The sequence below is a fragment of the Peromyscus maniculatus genome, chromosome 14 (assembly GCF_049852395.1).
Source record: "Peromyscus maniculatus bairdii isolate BWxNUB_F1_BW_parent chromosome 14, HU_Pman_BW_mat_3.1, whole genome shotgun sequence".
In the NCBI taxonomy this organism is placed as follows: Eukaryota; Metazoa; Chordata; class Mammalia; order Rodentia; family Cricetidae; genus Peromyscus; species Peromyscus maniculatus.
Genome location: NC_134865.1, coordinates 18,935,721 through 18,962,500, shown reverse-complemented (window position 1 = coordinate 18,962,500; position 26,780 = coordinate 18,935,721). Strand labels below are relative to the sequence as shown.

At 46.6% G+C, this 26,780-nt stretch overlaps 1 protein-coding gene across 2 annotated transcripts in view; it reads left to right on the top strand.

The window, feature by feature from the left end:
• Ap4s1 (adaptor related protein complex 4 subunit sigma 1) overlaps positions 1-26,526 on the top strand; it is a 49,758-nt gene extending 23,232 nt beyond the window's left edge. Inside the window, exons 2-7 of one of the 2 annotated variants that reach the window (XR_013044301.1) lie at positions 5,122-5,328; positions 8,606-8,692; positions 11,034-11,102; positions 17,160-17,235; positions 24,593-24,672; positions 26,155-26,251. Coding sequence is in view for 1 of the 2 variants with exons in the window: in XM_006975264.4 (XP_006975326.1) it covers positions 5,191-5,328; positions 8,606-8,692; positions 11,034-11,102; positions 17,160-17,171; positions 26,155-26,283 (435 nt within the window). In the remaining variant the exon portion in view is untranslated. Of the gene's footprint in view, positions 1-5,121; positions 5,329-8,605; positions 8,693-11,033; positions 11,103-17,159; positions 17,236-24,592; positions 24,673-26,154 lie in introns of both variants that reach the window. The other variant, XM_006975264.4, reaches the window with a different exon arrangement.
• Positions 26,527-26,780: the final 254 nt, after the last annotated feature.

Below are 26,780 nucleotides of genomic sequence, written 5' to 3'. Positions count from 1 at the left end.
ACCAAAACTACACGGAGAAACCCTGTTTCGGAAAAAGTAAATAAATAAATAAATAAATAAATAAATAATTTTAAAAAACTGAGCCTGGGACAGTTGTTGCAAAGAGTCGAAAAGGTCATAAGACTTAAATTCCCCTGTCACAGGTCAAATGGACTCCCGATAAACAAAAGTTCCAAATATAAGGTTTTCTTTTAAACTTTTAACTTTTGTCCTTAGTCTACATTTGTCTCAGCAGATTTAACAGACATCACCCAGGGAGCACCTATGGACTGCAAACTTCTGAGCTCTGCACTTGCTGAAAGCTGATGTGAATCAGTCCAGCTGATGTGATTGCTCCCTGTTCCTTCACTAGGAACAGCTAATCAGATGCTCCTGATAAATGCCCCATTGCCCAGCCTTTGACTAGCCTTTAAGCCTTCCTGGGCCCTGACAACCAACACCCCAATTTTAGCTGGAAGCAGCTACAGAAGAGAATACATCATCCCTGTCCCCTTAACAGACTGAAAGTGCTAAGTCAAAGGCAAATTCCCTTTGGAGGAAACCTGCTGCGTACATGTCAATCATTCTGAGATAGTCCAGCAAAAGTAAAACCTTGACCATGCAGAATGAAACTCATTACAGTGCCCCATCTGGATGATGGGCCCACAACATTGGGTTGACCCCATGCATTCATAATATGATCCTAAATGCAGGAAAGGGGTACTATATGATGGTCTAGCTCTCCCCTCAACATAAAATAGATATTAAACACAAAAAACGGGATCCAGGAACAGTCTAGATGATATGAGGGTCTTTTTAATTGGTCTCCTTAGCTAACCACCCTACTGTCAGCACTAGCCAGACCACTTCTAATCCTTATCCTCTTACTGACCTTAAGACCTTGCTTGATTAACAGTCTGATGGCCTTTGTTCGGGAAAGAGTCAACATAGCCCAACTCATGGTCCTTCGGTCTCAATATCATCCCTAGAACTCCCAGACCCACAGGACCCATGATTGTGTCCTCTCTACTTACTTGTAGAGGGGGTAATGAAGAGGCCTAACTTAACATTAGTGCAGCCACGACAGGCTGCAGACTAACAACACTGGGACTAAGCCTCACCATTACAATAACCAGGAAAAGCCACAAACCCTGCAGGGGACCAATCAGAATTGAGACAAACAAGTACTAAATACTCCAAGACATAAAGGATAGCTTACATCACGTATGTATAGGTTGCCAATTTTCTTACAGCAATGCCACTACCAATCCCTCTTTGGAAAGATTTTTGTTAACTCACCCCTGCCTAATCAGTTCCATCTGAACTGGAATTTCCTTACCCCTCATCCTTTACTCCTTAAAAACCCTGCCATAACTGAACTCAGCACTCTCCCTGATCCAGTTGCTGTGTCATAAGCTCGAGCTTTCAACAAATGCTCTTTACTTTTGCATACGAACTCGTGACTCCTGGTGGTCTCTGGGGGACTCATGACACAGTCATCACAGGCCACCTCTCCAGCCCCTGTTGTAGAATCTTAATTCCACCCTTTAAAAAAATGTATTGCAGGGGCTGGAAAGATGTCTCCATGGTTAAGGGCACTGACTGCTCTCCCAAAGGACCTGGGTTCAAATCCCAGCACCCACATGGCAGCTAACAACTGTCTGTAACTCAAAGATCTGACCTGCAGGCAAAACACCAATGCACATAAAATAAAAGTAAATAACTTTAAAAAAAAAAGCATTGAAAAAAATGTATTGCATTTATTTAGTTAGGTGTGCATGTGAGCACACAATCATGGCACAGCGCACATGTGGAAGTCAAGAACAGCGTGCAACAGACCATTCTCTTTCCAGCCTGTTGGTCCCAAGAATCTAACTAGGTCATCTTTAGCCACCTTTACATGCTGAGTCATCTTACAGGCACTTAATTCCACTCTTGAACAGACATGGATGCCTCACAAACAGATGCCTTTTGCATTCAAAGACAAACTCAGTTGTTTGCCCTCCTCACCGTGGAATCTTCTATAAATCTTTTATGACCCTTTCCAAACATCTATTATGGCTAGTTCTATGTCAGCTTGACATGAGGTAGAGTCTTTGTTTGTTTGAGACTCGGAATCTCTACCTAGCCCCGCTTTTCTTGGAACTCACTATGTAGATCAGGCTGGCCTTGAACACACAGAGATCCACCTGCTTCTATCTCCCAAGTTCTGACATTAAAGGTGTGTGCCACCATGCTCAGCCCAAGCTAGAGCATGCCCATGGGGGAGCATGCCCATTAGCAACACTCCTCCATCGTCTCTGCTTCTGTTCCTGCCCTCCATCTCCCAGTGATGGAGTGTGACCTGGAAGTTGTAAGTTTTCTCCTCGGGTTGCTTTAGTCATGGTGTTTGGGCAAACAACTGTTGCTAAGGTAGTGCTCAGGGACCACGAGGGTGATGCTCCTGCCTGCTTTGTCCTTCCGTGTCCATCTCTTTGGCAGTAGAATCAGAAACTTAGTTTTGTCATTACAGCTGCTAAAGTGACAGCTGATATTTGTCTGCAAATGGTAAGTATCAAAGTATACTTACAAGTATATATACAAGTGTATCAAAATTGATTTTTACAAATAAGTCAGCTTAATCTATATACCATGTTTGCTTTATACCATTTCTTTTTGTTTGGTTGGTTTTTGTTTTGTTTTCCAAGACAGAGTTTCTCTGTGTAGCTCTGGCTATCCTGGATCTCATTCTGTAGACCAAGCTGGCCTCAAACTCACAGAGATCTGCCTGCCTCTGCCTCCCAAGTGCTGGAATTAAAGGCGTGCGCCACCACCCAACATTGTACACCATTTCATTCATTTATTGTAGATACAAATAGAATGGATTTTCTTGGGTTTGTTTTTTGTGGGTTTTTTTTGTTGTTGTTTTTGTTTTTCTCTGTGTAGCTTTGCGCCTTTCCTTGAACTCACTTTGGAGACCAGACTGGCCTCGAACTCACAGAGATCTGTCTGGCTCTGCCTCCCGAGTGCTGGGATTAAAGGTGTGCGCCACCACCACCCGGCTTGTTTTTGTGTTTTACATAGAGTTTCACTATGTAGCCAGGCTGGCCTCAGCTCACCATCCTCCTGCCTCAGCTACACATCTAGCTATAATATAGTGTGATGTACCAAGTAGTAATAAAGTGACCAGGAAGATAAACATCCTTAGGAACAGATCATATAGTACACACCTGCAATCCCAGCACTCAGGAAGCTGAGGCAGAAGGATGTCAATTCAAAGCCAGCCTGAGCCATGTGGTGAGACCTTGTTCCAGGGGAAAATATCTTGGAAATCTGTTCATTTGTAGACAGGGCTGTGCTCTGCTCTGTGGTGCAAGCTGTCCTTGAACTATTTCTTGTCTTGTCCCTCATTCTTCCATACACAGGGACACATGACTACATCACCATTCCTGACTCAAGTTTGGTTTTTTGCTTCCTCCCCCCGCAGGGTGGGGTTGAAATAGGGTTTCATAGCTGCCCCTCAGGCTGGCCTCCAATTCAGTGTGCCAAGCCTCCCAAATGCTAGGAGTACAGGCATGAACTAGTTTTGTTTTGTTTGTTTGTTTTCTTTTCGAGACAGGGTGCTCAGAGTTGTTTGTGGTAACTGATGGAAGTTGTGTATGGTTTGTTCGTTAGTTCGTTCATTTGTTTGGTTTTTTTTGTTTGTTTGTTTGTTTTTTGTTTTTAGAGACAGGGTTTCTCTGTGTAGCTTTTTGGTTCCTGTTCTGGATCTCAATCAGGCTGGCCTTGAACTCACAGAGATCTGCCTGGCTCTGCATCCCGAGTGCTGGAATTAAAGGCGGGCGCCACCACCGCTCGGCTAAGTTGATTTATTTTTAAGAGATCTTACAAATGGCCTTGTCCTACTCAGGGTTCTCAGCCTGGACCACTGGGTAGGTATCAGGGAAGTCTTATGCTGCACTGAAGCTGTATAATATTAATATATGTACCTCTTTGGGTTTTTGTTTGTTTGTTTGTTTTTTAAGATTTATTGATTTATTATGTATACATGTATCCCTGCAGGTGAGAAGAGGGCACCAGATCTCATTACAGATGGTTGTGAGCCACCATGTGGTTGCTGGGAATTGAACTCAGGACCTCTGGAGAAGCAACCAGTGCTCTTAACCACTGAGCCAGCTCTCCAGCCCCTAGTCATTCTTTTTTTTTAGTTATTTTATTATTTTTAGTTATGTGTATGTATGTATGTATCTGCTTGCGGGTATGTGTACATGAGTATAGATACCTGTAGAGGCCACAAGAGGGTGGCAGATCCCCTGGAGCTGGAGTTACAGATGGCTGTGGGCTGTCTAATGTGGGGGTGGAGGACTGACCTCTGACCTCTGAAGAGCAGCCAGTGCTCCCAAGTGCTGAGCCACCTCCCAGTCCCTCCGGCCACTCTTGTGCCCCACCCTGTAGCCAGAGCCTTCGCCACCTGATTCCCTGCCAGAGCCTCCTCTAGGTCATCCTCTCTGGGATGTCCTTCCTGACTCTCTGTGATGGACCCTCTGGACCCTTGGAAGTGCCCCTGTCTCAGTTACAATTTGCCCCTTTGCTTCTCAGTCTAGCACCTTTGTTTGCTGATAAAAAAAAAAAAAAAAAAAAAAAAAAAAAAAACAAAAAAAAAAAAAAACAAAAAAAAAAAAAACAGAAAATCAAAAATGATCACATCTTCATTCCTTATGATCCTGGCACTGGGCACCTACTTGGTCCCCGTCAAATTTGATGAACAAATTGACTGAGTATGAGTGCAAGGACTGGGTGTGCTCAGAGTTGTTTGTGGTAACTGATGGAAGTTGTGGATGGTTCCTTTGTTTGTTTGTTTTGTTTTTAGAGACAGGGTTTCTCTGTGTAGCTCTTTGGTGCCTGTCCTGGATCTCGCTCTGTAGACCAGGCTGGCCTCGAACTCACCGAGATCCGCCTGCCTCTGCCTCCCAGGGGCTGGGATTAGAGGCCGCCACGCCCAGCTATTGTGTCTGGTTCTTACGTGTTTAAACCTCATTGAGTTCTTAGGAGCGAATACTGATTGTGTCAAGCATTTCTTTACTCTGGCTCTTCTGTGGAACAGACGTAAGGTGAGTCTTTGAGAAACATAATCTTGCCTTCTGTTGTTCCTTTTTCCTCCAGGCTGTAGCTGCACACAGCCCTTGCCGTAACTTTTAATTCTCTTTGGAAAGAAACTGGCCGGCGGGGAAAATGATCAAGTTTTTCCTTATGGTGAACAAGCAAGGCCAGACCCGGCTGTCTAAGTACTATGAGCACGTAGAGATCAATAAGCGGACTCCTCTGGAAACGGAGGTCATCAAGAGCTGTCTGTCTCGATCCAGCGAACAGGCAAGTGTCTGCCGCTTTTTGTCCTCCCTGTGGGCTACTCTCAAGGGTCGTCTCTGCGCTGTATCCCTTCGAGGGCTATCAGGGAAAACAGGACTGAAGAGAAAGGTAGATGACAGGAAGCGTGACTCCTGCCATCCCTGTGAGACGATAGCAGAGGCAAGCCAGGGAAGTCCTGGGTTTCTCCTTAGGATAGCTGTCTTAGTCTATCACAGAAGTGGCTGCTAAACTTACTCCTGCTTGTAGACATAATCTTCCTTTTTTGTTCTCATGAATTCAGCCCTTGGAACTCTGGGCAGCGTCTGAGACTGGCTGGTGGCTTTCCGTAAGCCAAACCAGGAAGGTCAGATGACTGGCATGGCAGCGAGACTCAGGACTCATGTGGTGCCAGAGGATAATAATAATACGATTTCCATTCGGATAGTCATTCTCTTCTGCTGGCCGTCTTTTGTAAATATACAACCGACGTAATACCAGAACCAGCGATTTAAAAACAAGCTTGGTTTGAACTCACATTTTTTAATTATGTAGATAAGGAAAATGGAAGATAACAGTTCATACAAAATAACAAATCTATTCCTCCTGCCAGAACCTGGAGGCTAAATACATTCATTAGCATAATAAGGAATGGTTTTGTGGTGTGGTTTCTACTCTTTCAACCCGGGGCCTCAAGTGCTCGCTAGGCACCCGCTCTCCCAGCCTGATGTGCTGCTGCCTGTTCCAAAGAACTGAGTGCAGAGAGCTAATTCTAGGACAGCCAAGGCCACACAAGGAAAAACAAAACCAAACAAACAAACTGAGTCCATTTTTGCAAAGAACTTCGAGAATTTATTTACTACAACTCCATTAGAAAGCATCGGACAACGGTTCCAAAGTCAGAATCACCCATTTCTTCTCGGTTCTCCATCTTACCCCTTGAGAGGCTGCCAGTGGGGAGCATCAGCTGTCATAAAAGACTAAGTTGCATCAACACTCACAAGTTGCATGTTACAAGTGTGTTTCCCTTGGCTTCAGAATCAGTTTTCCAGTTGCAATCTCTCCTGGTTTCTCTTTGAGTTACTCCTTTGGCCTGCTGTGGGCACACGCTGCTCGATGGTGTCAGATGGAAATAGGAACCAGGAACTGTGCTTCTCACCACATGTGGGAAATACATGAGAGACACACGCCTGTTGGAGTCTCCCCACAGTCCACAAGCCTGCCGTAATTTAAACAGCATTTCTACCAGAAATTCACCCTTTGGAATAAAGATATTGGTGGATTTTGAGGGTACTCTACAATTATTTTTATTTTAAAAAGAAACCACTGAAGCCAGGCAATGGTGGCACACACCTTTAATCCCAGCACTTGGGAGGCAGAAGCAGGTGAATCTGTGTGAGTTCGAGGCCAGCCTGGTCTGCAGAGTGAGTTCCAGAACAGCCAGAGTGGTTATACAGAGAAACTCTGTCTCAAAACAACCAAAAAAAAAAAAAAAGGAAAAAAAGAAAACACTGGACTTTTGGCATCTGATACCAGTGTATCATAATATCAGCTTAGTTTAATTCTGTCCAAAGATGTACTTGGTTTTTGTTTTGTTACATCAGAAATGCTTGAAACTGAAAACTGTTCCTCAGCCATTCATGGTGGCCTATACCTGTAACCCCAGCCCTCGGGAGGATTGTGAGATAAAAGCCAGCTTGAGCTACAGAACAAGCACAAGGCTAGCATGGGCTATAACATGTGCCAAAACAAAACCAAGTAACTACGGTCTGGAGAGATGGCTCATGGCTAAGAGCAACTGCCGCTCATGCATAAGACCAGGGTTCGAGTCCCAGCACCCATATGGTGGCTCCTAACTATCCGTAGCTCCAGTCCCAGGGATCCAATGCTGTCTTCTGGCTTCTTAGGACTCTTGCACACATGTGGTGCACATACATACATACATTCAGGAATACACATAGTAGAAGCCAATACCTATTTAAAAAAAAAAAAACAAAAAACAGATTTTCAGTTCTTTCAGATAGGTGTGCTTCCTTGAAAGTTCCAACTGACAAATGTCTCACTGGCCCTCCAGTGAGCTGGAAGCCACAGCATGGCCCTTACTGCCTCTCGCTGTCCTAGTTACTAGTTAGTTTATTGTTTTGGGGACAAGGTCTTGCTTTACACCCCCAACTAACTTTGAACTTGACATGTGCCTGCCTCCGCCTCCCCACTTCTGGCTCTCACTGGCCCGCGCCACCTGACGTGGCTGTCTATTTTATTTTGTATTATGTATTTATATTTGCTCTTTTCAGTTAAGGCAGGTCCACATTCTGGAGCCTGGGCTGTCCATGAATTTGAGATACCCCTGTTTCAACCTTGGATTAAAACATGATCCACCATGCTTGGCTCTATCCTAATTTTATATTAAACCCTGAAATTCCTCCTTGTTATATAGACTGCCAAGAACCCTCCCCATGGAGGGGTTTCCATAGTCAAAACGGGCGGCTTCATTCTCAGGTATACTGGGTGCCAAAGAGCAATATATCTTGCAGCAAAAAGCCACTAAGTGCTTGCTTGATCACATGTGGCCAAGCACACCTTGACACTGAAGCCTCCCATCTGCCTGGGGACTTCCCATAACCCTTTGTACAGAGGCTGAAGGAGACGGATGAGAAAGGAGTTGTTTTATCTACAGGTCTGTGGTAGTAAGCTAGTTATTAATTCATAAGAAACAGTATTTACAATGGAAAATCTTGTCTAGCATCTGCTGTGCAAAGGCCACCGTTACATAATTTATAAAATAATCTACATTGGTTCTTTCCATGAATAGGAAAAAGAAGTTACATATAGGTAGATGATGGATGGGTGATAGGAGATCAGATTGCTTAGCTGGTTCCTCCATGACTATTCAACAGTACAGAACTGAGCAGATCTAATTGCTTCCCAAGAATTCATGGAAAGGTGGAAGGAAGATGTTCCTGCATCTTTACATTAAAGCGCTTTCAAATGCTAATTACTCATTAGCTTTGCTGGCTGAGCACCACAGGGAGCCAAGAAATGAAAGAAGAAGAAGAAGAAAAAGCACAAGGGGACCCATGTGATCACTTGGGTCTTCCTCCAAGACTGCTTCTTCTCCTCCTAAAGATGCTCCTGGGTAACCACTGAATGTTGTGAGAAGCCAACAAAGGCCGTTTGGCATTTCAGTGTCTAAATTTCTGGGGTGTCGGAAGATACTCAAACTGTCACCTAGGAACTTTGCATGCTGTGTGGAGAAACCTCCGTCAACCAGACATTCATGTGTGTCTACTTGTGTTTCATCTAGTGCTCGTTCATCGAATATAAGGATTTCAAACTCATCTACCGGCAGTATGCAGCTCTCTTCATTGTGGTCGGAGTTAACGACACTGAGGTAAGATCGCCCCTGGACCATGTGAGACTTCCATTCTCCTCAAGTTCAAGGTTCCTTCCTGCTTGCTCCCCAAGGACTAGTAAGCCTCTTCCAGAGTATCTGGGCCTCACTGAGGCTGGAGAGCTGGATGGAAGAGAAACACTATAAATGCTTCTTGGACTAGACGACCAGCTTACAATTAGAGAGGCATAAAACTACAAAATGCTTTCCTTTTTAGGGGTGGGGTTTTTTGTTGTTTATTTTTGTTTTTGTTTTCTTTCGGTTTTTTGTTTGAGTTTTTATTTTGTTACTATCTCTCTCTATATATCTATCTGTCTGTCTATCTATCTATCTATCTATCTATCTATCTATCTATCTATCTATCTATCTATCTATCGTCCATCTCACTGTGAGCCTTGGATAACCTGAAACTTTAGGAAGCACTAACTGCCTCAAACTCTTAGAGATCTGGCTGGCTCTGCCTCCCAAGTGATGGGATCGAAGGCGTGCGTCACCACACCCAGCTGTTTTGTTCCATTTGATTTATTTGGACCACAGCATACATGTGGAGGTCAGAGGGCGGCCTGCAGGAATTGACTCTCTCCTTTCTTCACGTGGGTCCTGGAGAGCAAAGTCGGGTCCCCAGGCTTGGTGACTGGTGCCTCTCCCCGCTGAGCCCTCTTGCTGGCCCTTTTATTGTGTGTCATTTCGTTCCGCTCCGTGCTCAGCTCTGTTCTGTTGTGGCAGCCTCTGTTGTGCTTCCCAGACCAGTGTCATCCCTGGAGGCTCCCGCAGGCTTCCCAGCTCCGCCTCCAAACTGCCGGTCGATGCAAGGACCACCGAGCCTAACCATAGTTCCCTCTTTATCATAGGCCATACTGTTGTCCTCCTCCTGCCCTGTTACACGTGGGCGCCTTGGGCAATCACAGGTGCCTGTCAGTCATAGCACCAAACTGGGACCAGGACTTGTCATCTAAGTGTGAAAACCAGGGGTGTGCATCCCCAGAACCCACATACAACCCCGGCAGGCACAGTGGCCACCTGTAATGTTAGCGCCCAAGAGACAGAGATGGTATCCTGGAGGCAAGCTGATCCTACCTCAGTAAATAAGTGGAAAGTAATTGAGGAAGACATCAGAAGTCAACTTGGGGCCTCCACATACACACACAGGTGTGCCCATACACATACAAATGTGTACACGCATGTGGAAAAAAGACATGGCCGACGCATCAGAAGTCACAGCAAAACATAAGCGTGGTTGTGCTGTGTTTCGCTCTCAGGTGAGCCTTGCCTTGTGAAGGAGGGAGGCCAGCACCCGCGGCCATGGAGACCGCAGATGAGGGCTGCACCCGTGCCCATGGAGACCCCAGATGAGGGCTGCAGAGTTAAAAGCCTTTGAAGTCTCGGTGGGCTGGGCGATTGCTTCAGACACTCGCTTAAGGAGTGGAGCTTGGGCTGGAGAGATGGCTCAGCCGTTAAAGGCTAGGCTCACAACCAAAAATATAGGAGTGGAGCTCACACCTCTAATCTGTGCTCTGACATTTCAGTTTGGCCACATTCATCCTGGACTATACTCGTCTTAGTGGTTAAGGTTTCTTGTATCTCATTCATTAATAAGCATCTTTTCCAGGCAGTGGTGGCGCATGCCTTTAATTCCAGCACTGGGAAGGCAGAGTCAGGCCAATCTCTGTGAGTTTAAGGCCAGCCTGGTCTACAGAGCAAGATCCAGGACAGGCACCAAAACTACACAGAGAAATCCTGTCTCGAAAAACAAACAAAAAGCCGGGTGGTGGTGGCGCACGCCTTTAATCCCAGCACTCCCGGAGGCAGAGGCAGGCAGATCTCTGTGAGTTCGAGGCCAGCCTGGGCTACCAAGTGAGTTCCAGGAAAGGTGCAAAGCTACACAGACAAACCCTGTCTCAAAAAACCAAAAAAAAAAAAAAGAAAGAAAAACAAACAAAATAAGCATCTTCACTTTTGTTTCTTTTTTCTTTTTCCTGTCCTATTTTGAGACAGTGTCTCATGTAGACCCAGCTGCTGGGGTTACAGGCATGCTCTACCACACCCAGTCCCATGCTGCTGGGGACTAAGCCCAGGGCTTCACACATGCGAGGCAGCATCCCAGGCAGGGGCTGTACCAACTGAGCTCCATCCTTCGCCTCAGTAAAATCTTCACATGAGCAGCTACAGGCCCTTTGCATGCCAGTGACTGGGCTGCCGCTTCGCTCACACATCTGTTCTGAATCTATACTGAACCATGTGCTCTAACCTGGGAACCCACTGGGCTTGTTTGTTTTGTTTGTTTGTTTGTTTGTTTGACTGGGGATATGATGAAAGTAATTACACCCTTCTTTTATTTCAGAATGAAATGGCTATTTATGAATTCATACACAATTTTGTGGAAGTTTTAGACGAGTACTTCAGCCGAGTGGTAAGTCTAGTGACTGGAAAACGGCTTTCACCCAGTTTTCCAGAAATTGAGTCACGCGGATGTGTGTCAGGATTGTGTGTTAGTGTAATGAACATGTAGAAGCTAAGGTCAGTGGTGCCGGTTTGCTGTCCCTCTTGCTCATCATAGGTATTACAAACCGTATGTGCATTAGCTCTTCATGAAGACTATTTTAGTCGGCTTCAATTGCTGTGGCCAACACCAAGCAACTGGGGAGCTTACAGCTCTCGGGTCACAGTGCATGCATGGCTGAGGGAAGCCAGGACAGGAACTCGGGGCGGAATCCGAGAGGCAGGAACTGAATATGAGGCCATGGAGGAAGGCTGCTGACTGGCTTGCTCCCCTTGGCTTGCTTTTTTTTTTTTAAATATATATATTTTTATTTTATAATTCAGTTGATTTCACATATCAGCCATGGATTCCCCCGTCCTCCCTCCTCCTACCCTCCAGGCTTCCCCCCAATCCACCCCCCATTCCCACCTTCTCAAAGGCAAGGTCTCCCCTGGGTAGTCAGCCCAGCTTGGTAGATTCAGTTGAGGCAGGTCCAGTCCCCTCCTCCCTACACTAAGGCTGAGAAAAGTGTCCCAAAAGCCGGCTCATGCCACCAAGGACAGGTCTCAGTCCCACTGTCTGGGGGCCTCCCAAACAGTTCAAGCTAATCGACTGTCTCACCTATCCAGAGGGCCTAGTCCAGTGCCATGGGGGCTCCTCAGCCATTGGTTCACAAGTTCATGCATTTCCACTAGTTTGGCTATTTGTCCCTATGCTTTTTCCAATCATGGTCTCAATATCTCTCGCTCAATATTCCTTGAAGATTAACCAAACTGAAGAATGCATTATAAACTTATTTTTATAACAAATCTTCTAAATTCTCTCCATATCACCATAAAAACAATTATCCAGTAGTCTTTAAGTTGCTATATGACCTTGGTTCCTCTTATCTCTTCATCTGCTCGGTTGCACTGGACTACTTCTGTCCTCTTTGTGGTCCCTTGGACGTATGTTCTCCTTGAACCTTTAAGATTGTTATTTCCTCTGTCTTGCATAGTCTGCTGTGATTCCTCCATCGCTTGCCTACTCCTCTTCAGCTCTGTACTCATATACTGCTTTTCCGGTGAGGGTTTCCCTGCCTTCTCTCACTCGGAATAAAAGTTTCTTACCCATTTTACACGGTCTAAATATCTTTACAGCAGTTCTAGCTTCGTTTCTATCTGTGTGGTTAAAACGTTGACCAAAAGCAACTTGGTAAAGAAAGTGTTTATTTTGTCTGCCATGAAGTCAGGGCAGGGACCCAAGGCAGGTCCTTAGAGGCAGGAACTGAAACGGAGGCCATGGAACAATGGAAGAATGCTGCTTACTGGCTCGTTCTTCACGGCTCACTAAGTTTGCTTCTTTATAAAGACCAGGATTGTTTTGTCAGGTGTACCACCACCCAAAGTGGGTTGGGCCTTCACCCCATCAATAATTAATTAATCAAGAAAAGGTCCCACAGACTTGTCCAGAAGACAGTCTGATAGAGGCAATTCTCATTGTGGATTCCTCTTCTCAGCTCATTCTAGCTTGTGTCCAGATTCCCAGCACACCTGCGTTACTTTTCTTCAAATCTCCTGTCACCATCTGAAATGCTTTTGTATTTGTTTGTTGGCAATTTCCAGGCACGGGCTTCCGTGACACACAAACCGCGCTGACACGTCCCCTCATGTCTTTCTCTCTTTCGCATCAGAAAGGCCTTTGAACTTAAGAGCTAGACCGTCACTCCGAATCCTCTGGTCAGCCCCCTCCTCAGTGACTGCCAAGCCTCAGTACCTCCTGCAGGTGACTTTTGCGATTCTGTCTTCAGACCTTGGAAAGTTAGTTCTGGGGTGATTTTCTCATCTTCGTTTACCACTTTGGATGAATCTTCGCTCTTGCCATACCGCCTCACCGCTGTCGACTCCCCAGAGCGGCTTGCTTTCTTATAGTTCCCAGAACCACAAGGATGGTGTGCACACGTACACACACACACACACACACACACACACGCACGCACGCACGCACGCACGCACGCACGCACGCACGCACGCACGCACGCACGCACGCACCCCTCTGGGCAGGGCACTTCGAATCAATCATCAATCAAGAAAATTTACCAAAGGCTTGCTGATAATGGACGCATTTTCTCAATTAAAGTCCTCTTCCCAGACAGTTCTAGCTTGTGTCAGGTTGGCGGAAGCCTAAGCAGCACAACCCACTCTCAGAAGACTCAGTCCCTCCATGCGTGTTGCTGGCCGTCAGGACATTTTCCCTCCAACTTGTTGTTTTTATATCCCCTCTGCTTCCCTTCCTAAGAGAACAGAACCCTTTTTTTCCTTTAAGAATCATTTCCGGCCAGGCAGTGGTGGTGCACACCTTTAATCCCAGCTCTCGGGAGGCAGAGGGAGGCCTGTTGCACTGTGTGGTGGAGGCTGGAAGACCAGGAGTCAAGGCTATCAGCTCTATATCAAGTTCAAGGCCAGCTTGGGTGACATGAGACCCCCATCTCAGCAAACAAAAAGAAAATTCTTCTAATTAAATAGAATGCAAAAGTTTATTTCTGGACTCTGATTTCTGTGCCATTGAGCATAGCATTGCTAGAACCGTACTACCTGATTCACATGACTCTGTAGTAAGTCTTTGAAACAAGAATCAGTGAAGACGGTTATGTTATGACCAGCACCAATGACAGTGCCGCCTGTATCCCAGGTGACCTGGAGCTTCGGATGTGGTCTTCTCTGGCCTCTGCCACCCTAGTCCTGGGATTATAGATGAGCGCTGCCACGCACGGTTCGTGCAGCTCCGAGGGTTGAACCTATGGCTTTGTGCATGCTGAGGAGACACTCTACCAGCCGGCCTACATCTTTCCAAATTCATTTCATTCTGCCTTTATATAAAAATATTAGGCAGGAACTGTTGCACGCTGCAGCTTCCCGAGGCGGAAAGGGGACGCTGCTCTGTAATTAGCAATACTGGGTGTGCTGTTACCAACAAGGCAAAACTCGGGTTGAGAAGCCGTGTGTTCTGAGATACAGTGGATCTGTAATACCCAACTTGTGAGCGGCAGAGAGAGGCAAGAGGATTGGGAGTTCAAGGTCTTTCTCGATTCCATGGAGGGTTAGAAGCCAACCTAGATGACACACGACCTTGTCTCAAAAAGAGCAAGGAAATTACGTCTTTAATTTCTGTGACCTGAGGTGAATTTTAGCAGCTCCTCATGGGGAACCAGCAAGTTCTCATTGACTCTGTGCAGTGGGCCCCAGAGTCTGGCACCTTGACCAGCAGTCTGAACTTTGAATTTTCTAGAAATCCAAACTCTGGATCCCGCCCCATGCCACAGGATCAGCATCTCTGCCTGTGTCCCGTCAGCCTGTGTTAGCAAGCCTTCCAGTGATGCTGATGCATGCTGATGTGTGGGAGCTGTTACCTGAATGCCTGGATGGGTGCCTTCCAGGGTGAGAGTGGAGAAGAGGTCACATGATTTCCAGAGACTGGACATTCAGGGACAGAGGACAGGAGACTGGTCTTAAATCTATGTCTGTGGCGATTGTATAGATGGAGTGGCATAGGTAAGCAGTGTCTATAACCCTTCCATAGTACTAAAATCTCTGTCAGCCTGCCAACTACTCTGGGCAGCTCTGAACATGCGCAGTGTGCTCAGCGTGACCAAGAAATCGAAACATTATTGAATTGTAAGGAGCTTCAATGTAAGTCCCACATTTGGCTGGTGCTGGCCACATACCAGCGCAGCCTTGGCACCTGCTCCTCAAGGAGCCCACTCTTGTGTTAGGAGAGACAGATTGCAAGGCAGGGCCTGTAGTGCCCCCAGGAAGCCACTTTCGGGGGCCACTCCCCAGGAGGCATATAATTTCCAAAGTGTCTTAAAGCAGGAAGAATAAAAGGAGGCCCACCCAAACACTGGTGCAAGATTTTCAAGTTATTGTTATATCCAGTTACTGAAAATATACAGCAGATGCCAAATTATAGCTGTAATTTTAGGGAGAGAGCCGGTGACTGCATAAACCACAAAAGTCAGGGTTCAAATTTAACTTACGCCAGGTGACAGCACAGGGCTTGTGCTGGACCGGGGTGACCCCATTCAGGATCCAGCCAGAGCAGGAAGGTGGCGAGAGGGAGGCCCTGGGGAAGAAAAGACCCGACGCTCACCCAGGGGCCCTGTCAGCTAAGATTTATTTTTAGCTTTGTAAGTTAGAAGCATTTTTTTCTGAGCTATTTTTATCCTAGAGAGTTTCACCATCTTAAATTCGCAAATGTATTTCATGCTGTTGCACCGAGAAAAGTGTCTCAGCATCATATTTCCAAAACCAAAAGCCAAACTAGTTAGTTTCCGGGGGTTCCCAGTGAGAAAGGCAGCTGGGCTTCCTGCCTCACCCTGTCATGTATGACCTCATTTCCACTTCCTGTTCCTTCTGCATAACCATTTTATTGACAAAAATAAGTACAGGTAAGCAGGAAAACCAGGGTGGATCTGTGGCACCCTCCATGTGCTAAGACACATATGCACACCCCAGAGCGGAGCCTAACGTGGGCTCTGTGGGTGACCTGTAACAAGAAAAGTAACAAAGCCCCCACTGTAAACAGTGACCTCTGTGTGGATGCATGTCAGAAGTGGGCAGACATGCAGGTCAGATGGTTCCATACCTTCCTTCACTTCAATTTTCCTGTGCACCTGAAAGTGCTCTTCGAATAGGATGTTTTCAAGATGGGTGGAAGGTCGTCAGTTGGCCCATCAGCTAGGGGCACCTGCCCTTTAGACTTAACGCACCACCTGTAACTTTGGAACTGGACAACTCTCTATACATCTGCCCCTAGCATATCACTGACCATGCTGGGAGATGGGTTCTAGGCCCCACCACACCCTTGGGGGTACCAAATCTCTACAAGTTTAAGCCCCTATGTACAGTGGTTAGTATTTACATGTAGCCTACATACACACTCCCATAAACTCTAACTCATCTAAGTTATTGGTAGCACCTAGCATAGAGTAAAGGCTATATGAGTAGTTATACCTAAGAAATCATGGCAGCGTAAAAAGTGTGTATGTTCAGTACAAGCAGTTTGTTCAAGTGTTTCACAGAGTGCTTGGCTGAATTAATGGATATGGAGTCCATGAATACAAAGGACTAACTACATACCACTTTTAAACATTTATTATTATTATTATTATTATTATTTTGTTTTGTTTTTCGAGGCAAGGTTTCTCTGTTTAACAGCTCTGACTGTCCTGGAACTCATTTTGTAGACCAGGCTGGCCACAAACTCACAGAGATTCATCTACCTCTGCCTCCCCAGTGCTGGGATCAAAGGTGTGCTCCACCACCACCTGACAATATTATTAAATTTTTGTAGGACATTAAAAATGCGAGGTATGCACTGCACCTCCAAAACACCCCCAAGCTTGAATAGCATTAATTAGTCATCTACATCATCATTTGTTGATGGTTATAATCTACTTAACTAACCTCCCCCCTTGGTAGATTCTTGGGTCATTATTTGCTATTGATAACTCTGACTATCCTGTTACTCTCCTGTCTTCTTAAGAGAAACTTCTAGAAGTCAGTGGATACAAAGAGAAGGCGTATGACTGAGGCTTCTGATATATGTATCAGATTACCCACCGTCTACGAAGGTTGAGTTAGTTTATTTTTCCCCACACTTACTTTTCCTTGTTTTTGTTTCATTTGGTGTTTCAAGACAGGATCTTACTCTGTTAGCCTGGGCAGGCCTGAGTTTGTGGCAACCCTCCTGCCTCAGCTTCCCAAGCTTGTGGGCAGCTTTCTGACCTCGAAAATCCCTCCAACCTGCAGCTTCCTCTTCCCTTCCCTTTTCAGCTCGGTTTCCAGCGCAGGGCTCCCACTCTGGGCTCCAGCAGGTACAGATGGATGTATATATCATGGCTCCACACATGCTGCTTCCAGGCTTGGAAGCAGAGCAGTCCCTGTCTGCTCAGGTGACAGTGCTCTCTGGGGGCCACCTTCTTATGTGCATTTTTGTTTTCTTTTTCAGAGTGAACTAGATGTATCCTTTTTCAGAACATTTTTCCATGGTATGTGGCAAAGCCGCTCGCTCTAGGTGTAGTCAGGTAAGTGCCATCGCACAGGAAGGTGATTTGGCAGAATCCAGGACGCCACTCACCTGTGACCCTGCCGAGGCAGTCCCACAGCAGGTCATTCCCTGGCACCCCTCCCAACCCTCCCCTTTCAGAGACAATGCTTTGTACGATCCCTTTTTCCTTTTCTCCAAACAAAGTCATGAGGTGGCGGTATTCAAAAATAGCTATTACATGGGGCTGGAGAGCTGGCTCAGCGGCTAGGAGCACTGACTGCTCTTCCAGAGGACCCAGGTTCAATTCCCAGCACCCACATGCAGCTCACAACTGTCTGTAACTCCAAGATCTAACACCCTCACACCGCCATACGCGTAGGCAAAACATCAATGCACATAAAAGAAAAATAAATTATATGTTTAAAAGCATAACTATTATATATTGGTTTAGCTTACCCATATCAGATAGGTTTGTTCAAAATGTGTGTCCCACAGGAAAAGTACTTTTCTCAGGGAGTCTGAATTTCAGGGTAAATCCCCAGAATCCCCTCATGAATGGAACATGGCATTCTGGGGGATGGCCTGGAGGGTTAAAGTCATTACCTGGCTTATGTTTATTTCTTTTTATAGCAGAAAAAGTTCTTTTTTCTCTCTCTTAAATCAAAACTGTCTCTGGGACATGACTCAGTCCCAGCACCTAACCACAAAACAAGCTTGCCCAGGAACCCAGATGTGGGCAGGCACTCACCAGGCTTGTTACAAGTCTCTACAAGTATAGTATGCTGACTTCTTCTTTTTTCTTTTCTTTTCTTTCTTTCTTTTTTTGTTTTGTTTTGTTTTTCAAGACAGGGTTTCTCTGTGTACCTTTGGAGCCTATCCTGGATCTCGCTCTGTAGACCAGGCTGGCCTTGAACTCACAGAGATCCACCTGGCTTTGCCTCCCGAGTGCTGGGATTAAAGGCGTGCACCACCACTGCCAGGCTAATATGTTGACTTCTAAGATTATTTTTCTCCAAAAACCTGCCCGCCTTTGGGCTAGAGAAATGGCTCTGTGGTTTGGAGTACTTATTGCTCCTGAGAGAACCTGAGTTTGGGTCTGAGCCCCCACGCCAGGCGGCTCCCAGCTGCCTGTCACCGCAGTTCCAAGGGTCCCGATGCCCTCTTCTGGACTCCTCAGCCACCAAGCACATGCAGTGCACACAAATGCACATGAACAGGCTGGACACGGTGGTGGCACACGCCTTTAATCCCAGCACTCAAGAGGCAGAGACAGGCAGATCTCTGTGAGTTCGAGGCCAGCTTGGTCTACAGAGCGAGTTCCAGGCCAGGCAGTGCTACATGGTGAGGCACTGAAAAACAAAAATATAAAAAAATAAATAAACCCACTCACGCACATACACCCAAAGTAAAATAAAAAATAAATATGTTATTAAAAAAATCTGCCTATCACTTGAAACTGATAAAGACGTCCTTTGAAAACATATTAGGCTTAACTCTAAAATAATTACAATTGTTTATTTATGTATAATATTAGCAGGTAACAGATCTATGAGTTACAACATGTTTGTGTGTGTGTGTTTATGTGCAGTATGTACTGCTGGGATACCACTGCTCAGAATCGGTATGTGTTTGCGTCAGCACACTCTTCTGGAGCTATAGACATTTACTCTTGTGGGAACAACTGGTCATAGTCACATCTGAGGAAAGGTGGTCGCCCTCTAGTGGCAAGTGACCTAAATCTCTGATCCTAAGAGATCGAAGACCAGACAGTGTGTGTGACTTTTTTTTTTTTTTTAAGATTTATGCATTTATTATGTATACAGCATGTATAGTCAGAAGAGGGCACCAGATCTCATTACAGATGGTTGTGAGCCACCATGTGGTTGCTGGGAACTGAACTCAGGACCTCTGGAAGAGCAGCCAGTGCTCTTAACCTCTGAGCCATCTCTGCAGCCTGACATTTTTTTTTAATATTTATTTTATGTGTGGAGGTGTTCTACATCATGTTTGCCCGTGCCTGGTGCCCTTAGAGGCCAGAAGAAGGGGTCAGGTCCCCTGATCTAGAGTTGCAGGTGGTTGTGATCCGCCAGGTGGGTGCTGGGAATCGAACCCAGATCTACAGGAAGAGCAGCAGTGCTCCTAACCACAGAGCCATCTCTCCAGCCCCGTGACATTCTATCTTAATTAAGCCATTGAAAGCAATTCAAAATAAATCTGTTTTTAATTGGACAGGGGAGTTAATAAAAAAGCTTTTAAAAAATATTTTAAAAGTCATGAGAATGGCAAGAGCTAGCAGATGCCGCTGGAGTTAAAAACTCAAGATCCACCTCTGGCCTTGCCACTAACTGCGGGTTGTATTGAGCAGACACATTTAATTCGGAGGAATAATTAGGCTAGAGGATCTTTCACGCCCTCTCAGCCTAGACTGGGATCTTGCCATGGTTCCAGGTGACAGAACTGAGTGACCTGACACCTAGTGTAGGGCTTCTTCCACGTCCGGCTGTCCAAGGGTGGCCGTAAAGCGGTAGGGTGTGTATTGGAGTCACACTGGTGTGTTGGAGTGGCTCACGCTAACTAGCGTTTAGTGGAAAGATGGGCAGGCATCTTCTCTCTGTAGACTCCTGGAATGATCGGCTTTCCAGTTGCAACTTATTTTCCATACCAAGACCCACAATTTGTGGTTTTTCTCCTCCTTTGCCTTTGTGTTGTTGCTGTGTTTGTTTGTTTGCTTGTTTGTTTGTTTGTTCATTTGTTGAGACAGGGTCTCTCTATGTAGCCCTGGCTGATCTCAAACCTGCTATGACCTGGAACTCACAGAGATGCACCTGCCTCTGCCTCCAAGTGCTGGGATTAAAGGTGTGCGCCACACCTGGCCCACCTGCTTTCATTTCACCTTTCTTTCCTACACTGTCTGTTTCAGTCCAGTGGAACTTCTCTTAAAATGTTACTATCACTGGAACCATCCGAAAAACAGCGAATTCAAAACTCACAACGCACTCACCTCACACATGGCTCTCTTCAGCCATCTGCCCCAGAGGACCTGTACAGAGACTCCTGTAGCAGGGAATCGGCAGTCCATGGAGGCTGCACCCTAGTTCCTGCCTTCCGTGGGGAGGGCGACATTGTCCAGCCCGCTCTTCAGTGCCGCAGAGGCTGCCAGAGCAGCGACTGCTTCCGGGCATGCGCCCTAGAGCCGCCAGGTTGAAACAGGCGCTTGTCACACTTGCCACCTGCTCCTCCCAACACTCACAGCCCACAGTCTTTGGAGTGCTGAGTGTAAGAAAACCTTCCTGGGCTGGGCGGTGGTGGCACACGCCTTTAATCCCAGCACTCTGGAGGCAGAGGCAGGTGGATCTCTGTGAGTTCAAGGCCAGCCGGGTCTATAGAGAGAGTTCCTGGACAGCCAGGGCTGTTACACAGAGAAACCCTGTCTTGAGGTCAGAGCCTTGGGAAGTTCTCAAGAAGCCCCTTGCAAGGCCAACTCGGATCGCTTACACTTCTCTCCAGTACACACTGCTCCACTACCTCCAGCTGAGACTTCCAGAACAAGACAGATGGGATTTAAACAGAAACGACCCACGCAGGAGAAATCAGTTCAGGACCTCTGGCTTGTTGAACCCCTCCATTCCAGTATGGGGAACCCCTTGGTGCGGTGGTGCCTGGTGGACAACCTACCCACTCGAGACCGAGCACCTCAGTGACCTAAGTCACCCCCATGGGGAATAAGCGTATTCCTCCCCCTCCCCCCACCCCCGCAACCAGGCTCTTCTTCACTCACCCCCTCCCAGGCCTGGGAGCAGGGCTAGGCAGACAGATGGGAGGGTAGCCATGCTGCCTGTATATGGACACAGAAAGAAAGCCCGTAGCTGCCTGGCATCCTTACAGTGTCCTTTTACGCTCCCTGCCACACAAATATGAGGTGGCCCAGAACCCCGAAGGTTTGATTTAGAGGACACTTATCCTGCTCTCGGAAAGATGAAGTCCAGGACCAGCTTGGGCTACATAGGGATGGATGGATGGATGAATGAATGGATGGATGGACAGACAGACAGATAGTATTTGGTTTTGGTTTTTCAAGAAAGGATTTGTCTGTGTAGCCCTGACTGACCTGGAACTCTATCTGTAGACCAGCCTGGCCTCAAACTCAGAGCCCTGCCTCCCTCTGCCTCACTATGATGATGAATATTTCTGTTTTTATACAACTGATGAAATAGACCATGATCTCTGAGACTTTATTTATTTATTTTTCTATTTATTCATTTTCAAAACAGGGTTTTTCTGTGTAGCCCTGGCTGTCCTGGATCTTGCTCTGTAGACCAGGCTGGCCTTGAACTCAGAGATTTGCCTCCTCTGCCTCCCAAGCGCTGGGATTAAAGGTGTGGACCGGCTGACGGTTCTTTAGAACATGCTTTTACTTTATAAGCCCATAAAGCCCCAAAGCCACTGACCCTGACACCCCAGACTGCTGTGGTTTGCAAAGCCTCCTGTTTATTATATTAATAGCCCTCCCTATTATCCCAGAGCGTGGGTCATAAGGAATGACCTCAGCGTTGCATGCAGTCTCTGAGTCTGCCACCCTCTAGCAGAGCACATCCCTGGACAATGACAGCTTTCGGGCCACCCTGATCTGTGCCTGGCACCGCTGAGATTCGTGGACATGCTGTAGTACTTGAGACCCAGAGCCCAGCTCTGGTGAGTTCCTTCGCTAACATCCTAAAAGCCTGTGTCCATCACAGGTCCGGAACCCAGCGGAGAATTGCTCCCACAGATGGTCATCTCAGCCTGGTGGGATGAGAAACGGCAAAGCCATTTGTTCAAACAAGGACAAGATAGCGGCCAGGCGAGCAGGCATGGTGCAGGGTTGCCATCCCAGTGCGGACTCAGCTTCCCAATGAGCCAAAGCCTTCTGTGTGTGCCCCAAGGAGTTCCTCCAGCCGATACTGAGAGGCTCAGACAGGATCGTTCTCAAGGGGTCTGCATCCGCCTGAGAAAGGGATGTGAATGGCAGATCCAAGAGTCTGCTTCCTGCCTCCTCCGACTCCCATAGTCTTCTTACTTTTGTATCTCTTTTGGTTTTGTGGTTAGTTAGTTAGTTACAGGATTAGTTAGTTAGTTAGGGGGGACAGGCTCTGCAGCCTAGGCTGGCCTGGAAATTGCTATGTCCCCCAGGCTGGCCTCCACTTGTGGCAGTCCTCCTCAGCCTCCCAAGTCCTGGGGTCACGGGGTGAGTCCCCACATCCAACTCTGAAGTGTGTTCTCTGCCTTGGCCTACTCACTTCGTCCCTTGTGTCTTGGTTAATTTACTCAACAATCCTAACAGCAAGTTATGAGAGGCAACCGGAGTTGGGGCTCACTTGTCCTCGTATGGTTCACTGGGGGAACCTCAGCCTAGCATTCCTAAGACTCTGGGTTCAGTGCCAGCAAAGTAAGTGAGAAGGAAGTCCAGACAGACCCAGACGTTCAGACTTGTAAATGTTTTTAGATCTATTTTGTGTGTATGGATGTTTTGTCTGTCTGTGTGACTTTGTGCCTCATGCGTGACTCCTGCCCAAGGAGTTCAGAAGAGGGTGTCGGATCTCCGGAACTGGAGTTACAGAGGGTTGTGAGCCGCCATGTGGTGTTCATAACTGCTGAGCCATCTCTCCGGCTCTCCAGAGTTGGCCATTTTCGTGTCTAGGCGGGCCTCTGCCTTGTGGCTATTCTGAAAGTTCTGTTTGACTCTGGTTTACTCTGTTCTCTCACTTATTAAAGGACTATTAATCCACCACATTGATATAAAAAGACCACGTAGGGCTGGGTATGGTGTCTCACACCTGTATTCCAGCACTGGGAAGGTGGAGGTAGGGGGGTCAGGAGTTCAGGGCCATCCATCTTCAACCACCATAACAAGGGCAAGGCCAGTCAGACTACCTAAGATCCCGTCTCAAGGAAAACAAAATAACATCATGTGAGAAACACGTTTTAGGAGGTGGAGATGAAATTTCTTGTGTAGGACACATCAGATGTTCCCTCCGGTCTGCCTGCCATAGAAATCCCACAAGGTTGGGTTTCTAGGCTGAGAAACATGGGCTTTGGTAAATGTGTTCCTTGGGAAGTTGTTTGTGGTTTTCAGGGTCAGTCATGTTCAACCTAGCCTGCAGGAAGTTCTTTCCCTAATCACTTGAATTAATGGACCCACAGTCCAGTCTCTTCTTGCTTCCTCCTGTTCCAAATGTCCAAGCCAAAGTATTTGCCTGTTTATTGCCTTGAGGCTTGGCGTATATGATACTTTTTTGGTCCCTGGCCTATGGCCCAAATGCCACTAACCTTGGCTCTACCAGTGTGTACAAGTTGCTCATAAACCAAATCAAGACATGAACAGCTGGATTCTTATTTTAAAGGAGTCATGTGATGGGGGAGCATCAGCTTTCAGGCCTTTGCTTTGCATTGGGATCTGGTCTATGGTTTGCTCATGTAGAACCGGGTGGTGATTAGGGTTTGAGCCAGATACACAGATAGGCACTCACGTGGCCACAGTACAGAGTGACCTCACTGCCTAACTCGTGTTTCCAGGAGGTTGGGAAAGTCGGGCTTGCCAAAGGACCTTGTCCTTGGATTGTGGGGGTGTGAGTAATAAATAATGACTTGAATTTCAAAACAGGCAGGCAGCTGCTCAAGGGGCACCTGGACAATGTCGTTTATTTGCTGAAGATGGGACAGTTTGACCAGTGAACCAATTAAACAGATAAAGTTAGGGCTCCTCCTATCTCAAAGAAGATCAAAGGCAGAGAAGTTGCTAAGGCTTCCACTGCCCTCAGTACCTACCCAGAGGGCTCCAGGGTCTCTTTCTTTCGGCCCCCTGTGCTGCTTAAATCCCTTTTTATTTTTGAGATGGGCTGTTAGGTATCCCAGGCAGACCTGTAACTTGCTATGTAGCCAAAAAGAACCTTGAGCTTCTGATCCTCCTGCCCTTACCCTCCCCCAAGAGCTGAGCTCACAGGTATGCATTCCTACACCTTGTTTATGGGGTGCTGGGGATCAAACACAGGACCTCACACCTGCTAGGCCAGCACTGCCCGCTGAGCGGTATCCCCAGCCCCTCAGCTCTGTCTTTCTGTTTGCCAGGCTGCTTCTCACTGTCTCAGCCTGTAAACTCTGGCTGCTGGTTCAGAGGAGCAGGGTTGAGTCTAACGTTCATCCCAGTCCTACTTTGGTCTGGGACAAAGCAATCATCTATATAATTGGAAGACATTATTAATAGGTATATCAGAGCAGAGCTTTTTTTTTTTTTTTTCTGGGTCACTTCAGGACAGTTCCCATCGGCTCCTGAAAAAGTGTATTCTGCTAGCAGGCTATTTGCACAGAACTTAATGAGATGTTAACAGAGTATAATGGAAACTGAATCTCATTCACAGGTTGTCCCATTCTCTGTAGACAGACTTCACTGAGCAAATACAATGGAGACTTTGGACATCAGGAACTGAACAAAACCAGGGTATAATTTGTTTTGTAAAGATTCATAATCACAAACTCACTGGTGTGTCGACTCAGTCGCCCATTTGTCGATGAAGTTTGTCTATTTGAAACAGCTGTTTCTCCCTTCCACCAGCTCTTTAAAACCAGAACCTCGGGTTTCAGATGTAAAATTAAGGAACATTTGAGGATTGCAGCCATCCTGCCCACAGTTAGACACCCAGATGAATGCGTTCTCAGGGAGTATGGCTCTTTCTGGTTTCTCACTGCCCAGTGCCCTCTTCTTCCCAGAGACTAGTTTTCCAGTAAGTGCTCTGCCACGTTAAGCCTTCATCATCCAAGTGTTGGGACTCTCCATTTGAGAAACTCACAACTTCCGTCCTTGGGGAGTTTAGTTAGCATGCCTCCCCTCCTCTATGCCTTTCTCCTCTGGACTATTTTTCTTCTGCCAGGCAGGGAAGACGGTTGATGACACGGGCTGAGAAGGGTGCCCGTGGGTAGGTACAGCCCTGGGGGCTGAGGTGCAGGCCCAGGAGGGTGCCCGTGGGTAGGTACAGCCCTGGGGGCTGAGGTGCAGGCCCGGGAGGGTGCCCGTGGGTAGGTACAGCCCTGGGGGTGAGGGATGTTGTTGACTTGGAGCCCCAGGCTCCTCAAGAGAAGCCTGGAGAACAGAGCAGTCAGTGCAGCCCAGATCTGGCTTTTACCAGTCCTGTGACCTCAGCCAAAGACTTTAGACATTTGCTTCTGTGTAAATGGGGATTGTAGAGAAGACCGAGATATCATAGTAACGCCTTGGTCACGATGCCTTGAGCATAGTGAGCATTCAGCATACATTGTGTTATTACTGTGGTCAAATCGTTTTCTTGCTGAAACGTTACTTGCTGTGTTCACTGGCATGGAATAGGTTCTAGCCCGCTTTGGTAACAAAATGGGCTGTTCTGGATTGGGATGTTGCTCAGGACTAGAGTGCTGCCTAATGTGCAAGGCCCTGAGTTGCACACACACACACATACACACATACATACATACACACAGACACATACACACACACACATATACATACATACACACATACATACACACATACATACATACATACACACAGACACATACATACACACACACATATACATACATACACACAGACACATACATACACACACACATATACATACATACACACAGACACATACATACACACACATACATACGTACATACACACATATACACACACATACACACACATACATACATATACATACATACATACACACACACAGAGATAATTTAAGGAGCTGTTTCATTTCAATATCTACTTATTGATCTTCCTTAGCCAAGGTGGATCTAGGTGTGTACGTGTTTATGAAGGTAACCTTTACTAAGGATCTAAAAAACAAAAAACAAAATTCATATTTAGGCTTATTTACCAGGAAAATACCAGGCTAAGCCATGTTACTATTTCTATTGGTAAATTCTCAAGCTAATCTCCTTAACGGAACCTAGATAATGTTTAATTTGGATAAAGTCCACATCATTTTGGATGAGATGCTGTTAAACGGCTGCATTGTGGAGACGAACAGATCCAGAATCCTTGCCCCGCTCCTCATTCTGGACAAGATGGCAGAAAGCTGATGAAGACGGCCACACAAGGTCTGCATGGGTGGCCACCACGGAAGACACCGCAACCACGACGACCTTCCGGAAACTTGCTGTTTCCCATCATCGCACAAAGACATTGTTTCTCCTAACAGAGAGCCAAGATTTCATCTGGTCACCGTAAGCCTGCTTTTCCTTCTGCGGGAACAGCAGGGTTGTAGTGGGAAGCTGTGTAGTGTGGCAGTTGTCCATCAGCCAATAAACTTCAAAGTGACTTGACTATGCTGTTTGAGTCAAGATTTTCTGCTCCCCGTCTCCTTCCTCAAAGCCTCAAGCACTCTCACACTGTGCTACATAGCCCTAGGCACCCCTCCCCCTTTCCGTGTGTGTGTGTGTGTGTGTGTGTGTGTGTGTGTGTGTGTATACACGTGTGTGTGTACACATTTGTGCAGACCAGAGGCCAGCCTTGGTCTTCCTCAGTTGCTTCTCCTGTATTTCAAATATAGTTCCAATTTAGTCTTGGAGAACTTCCT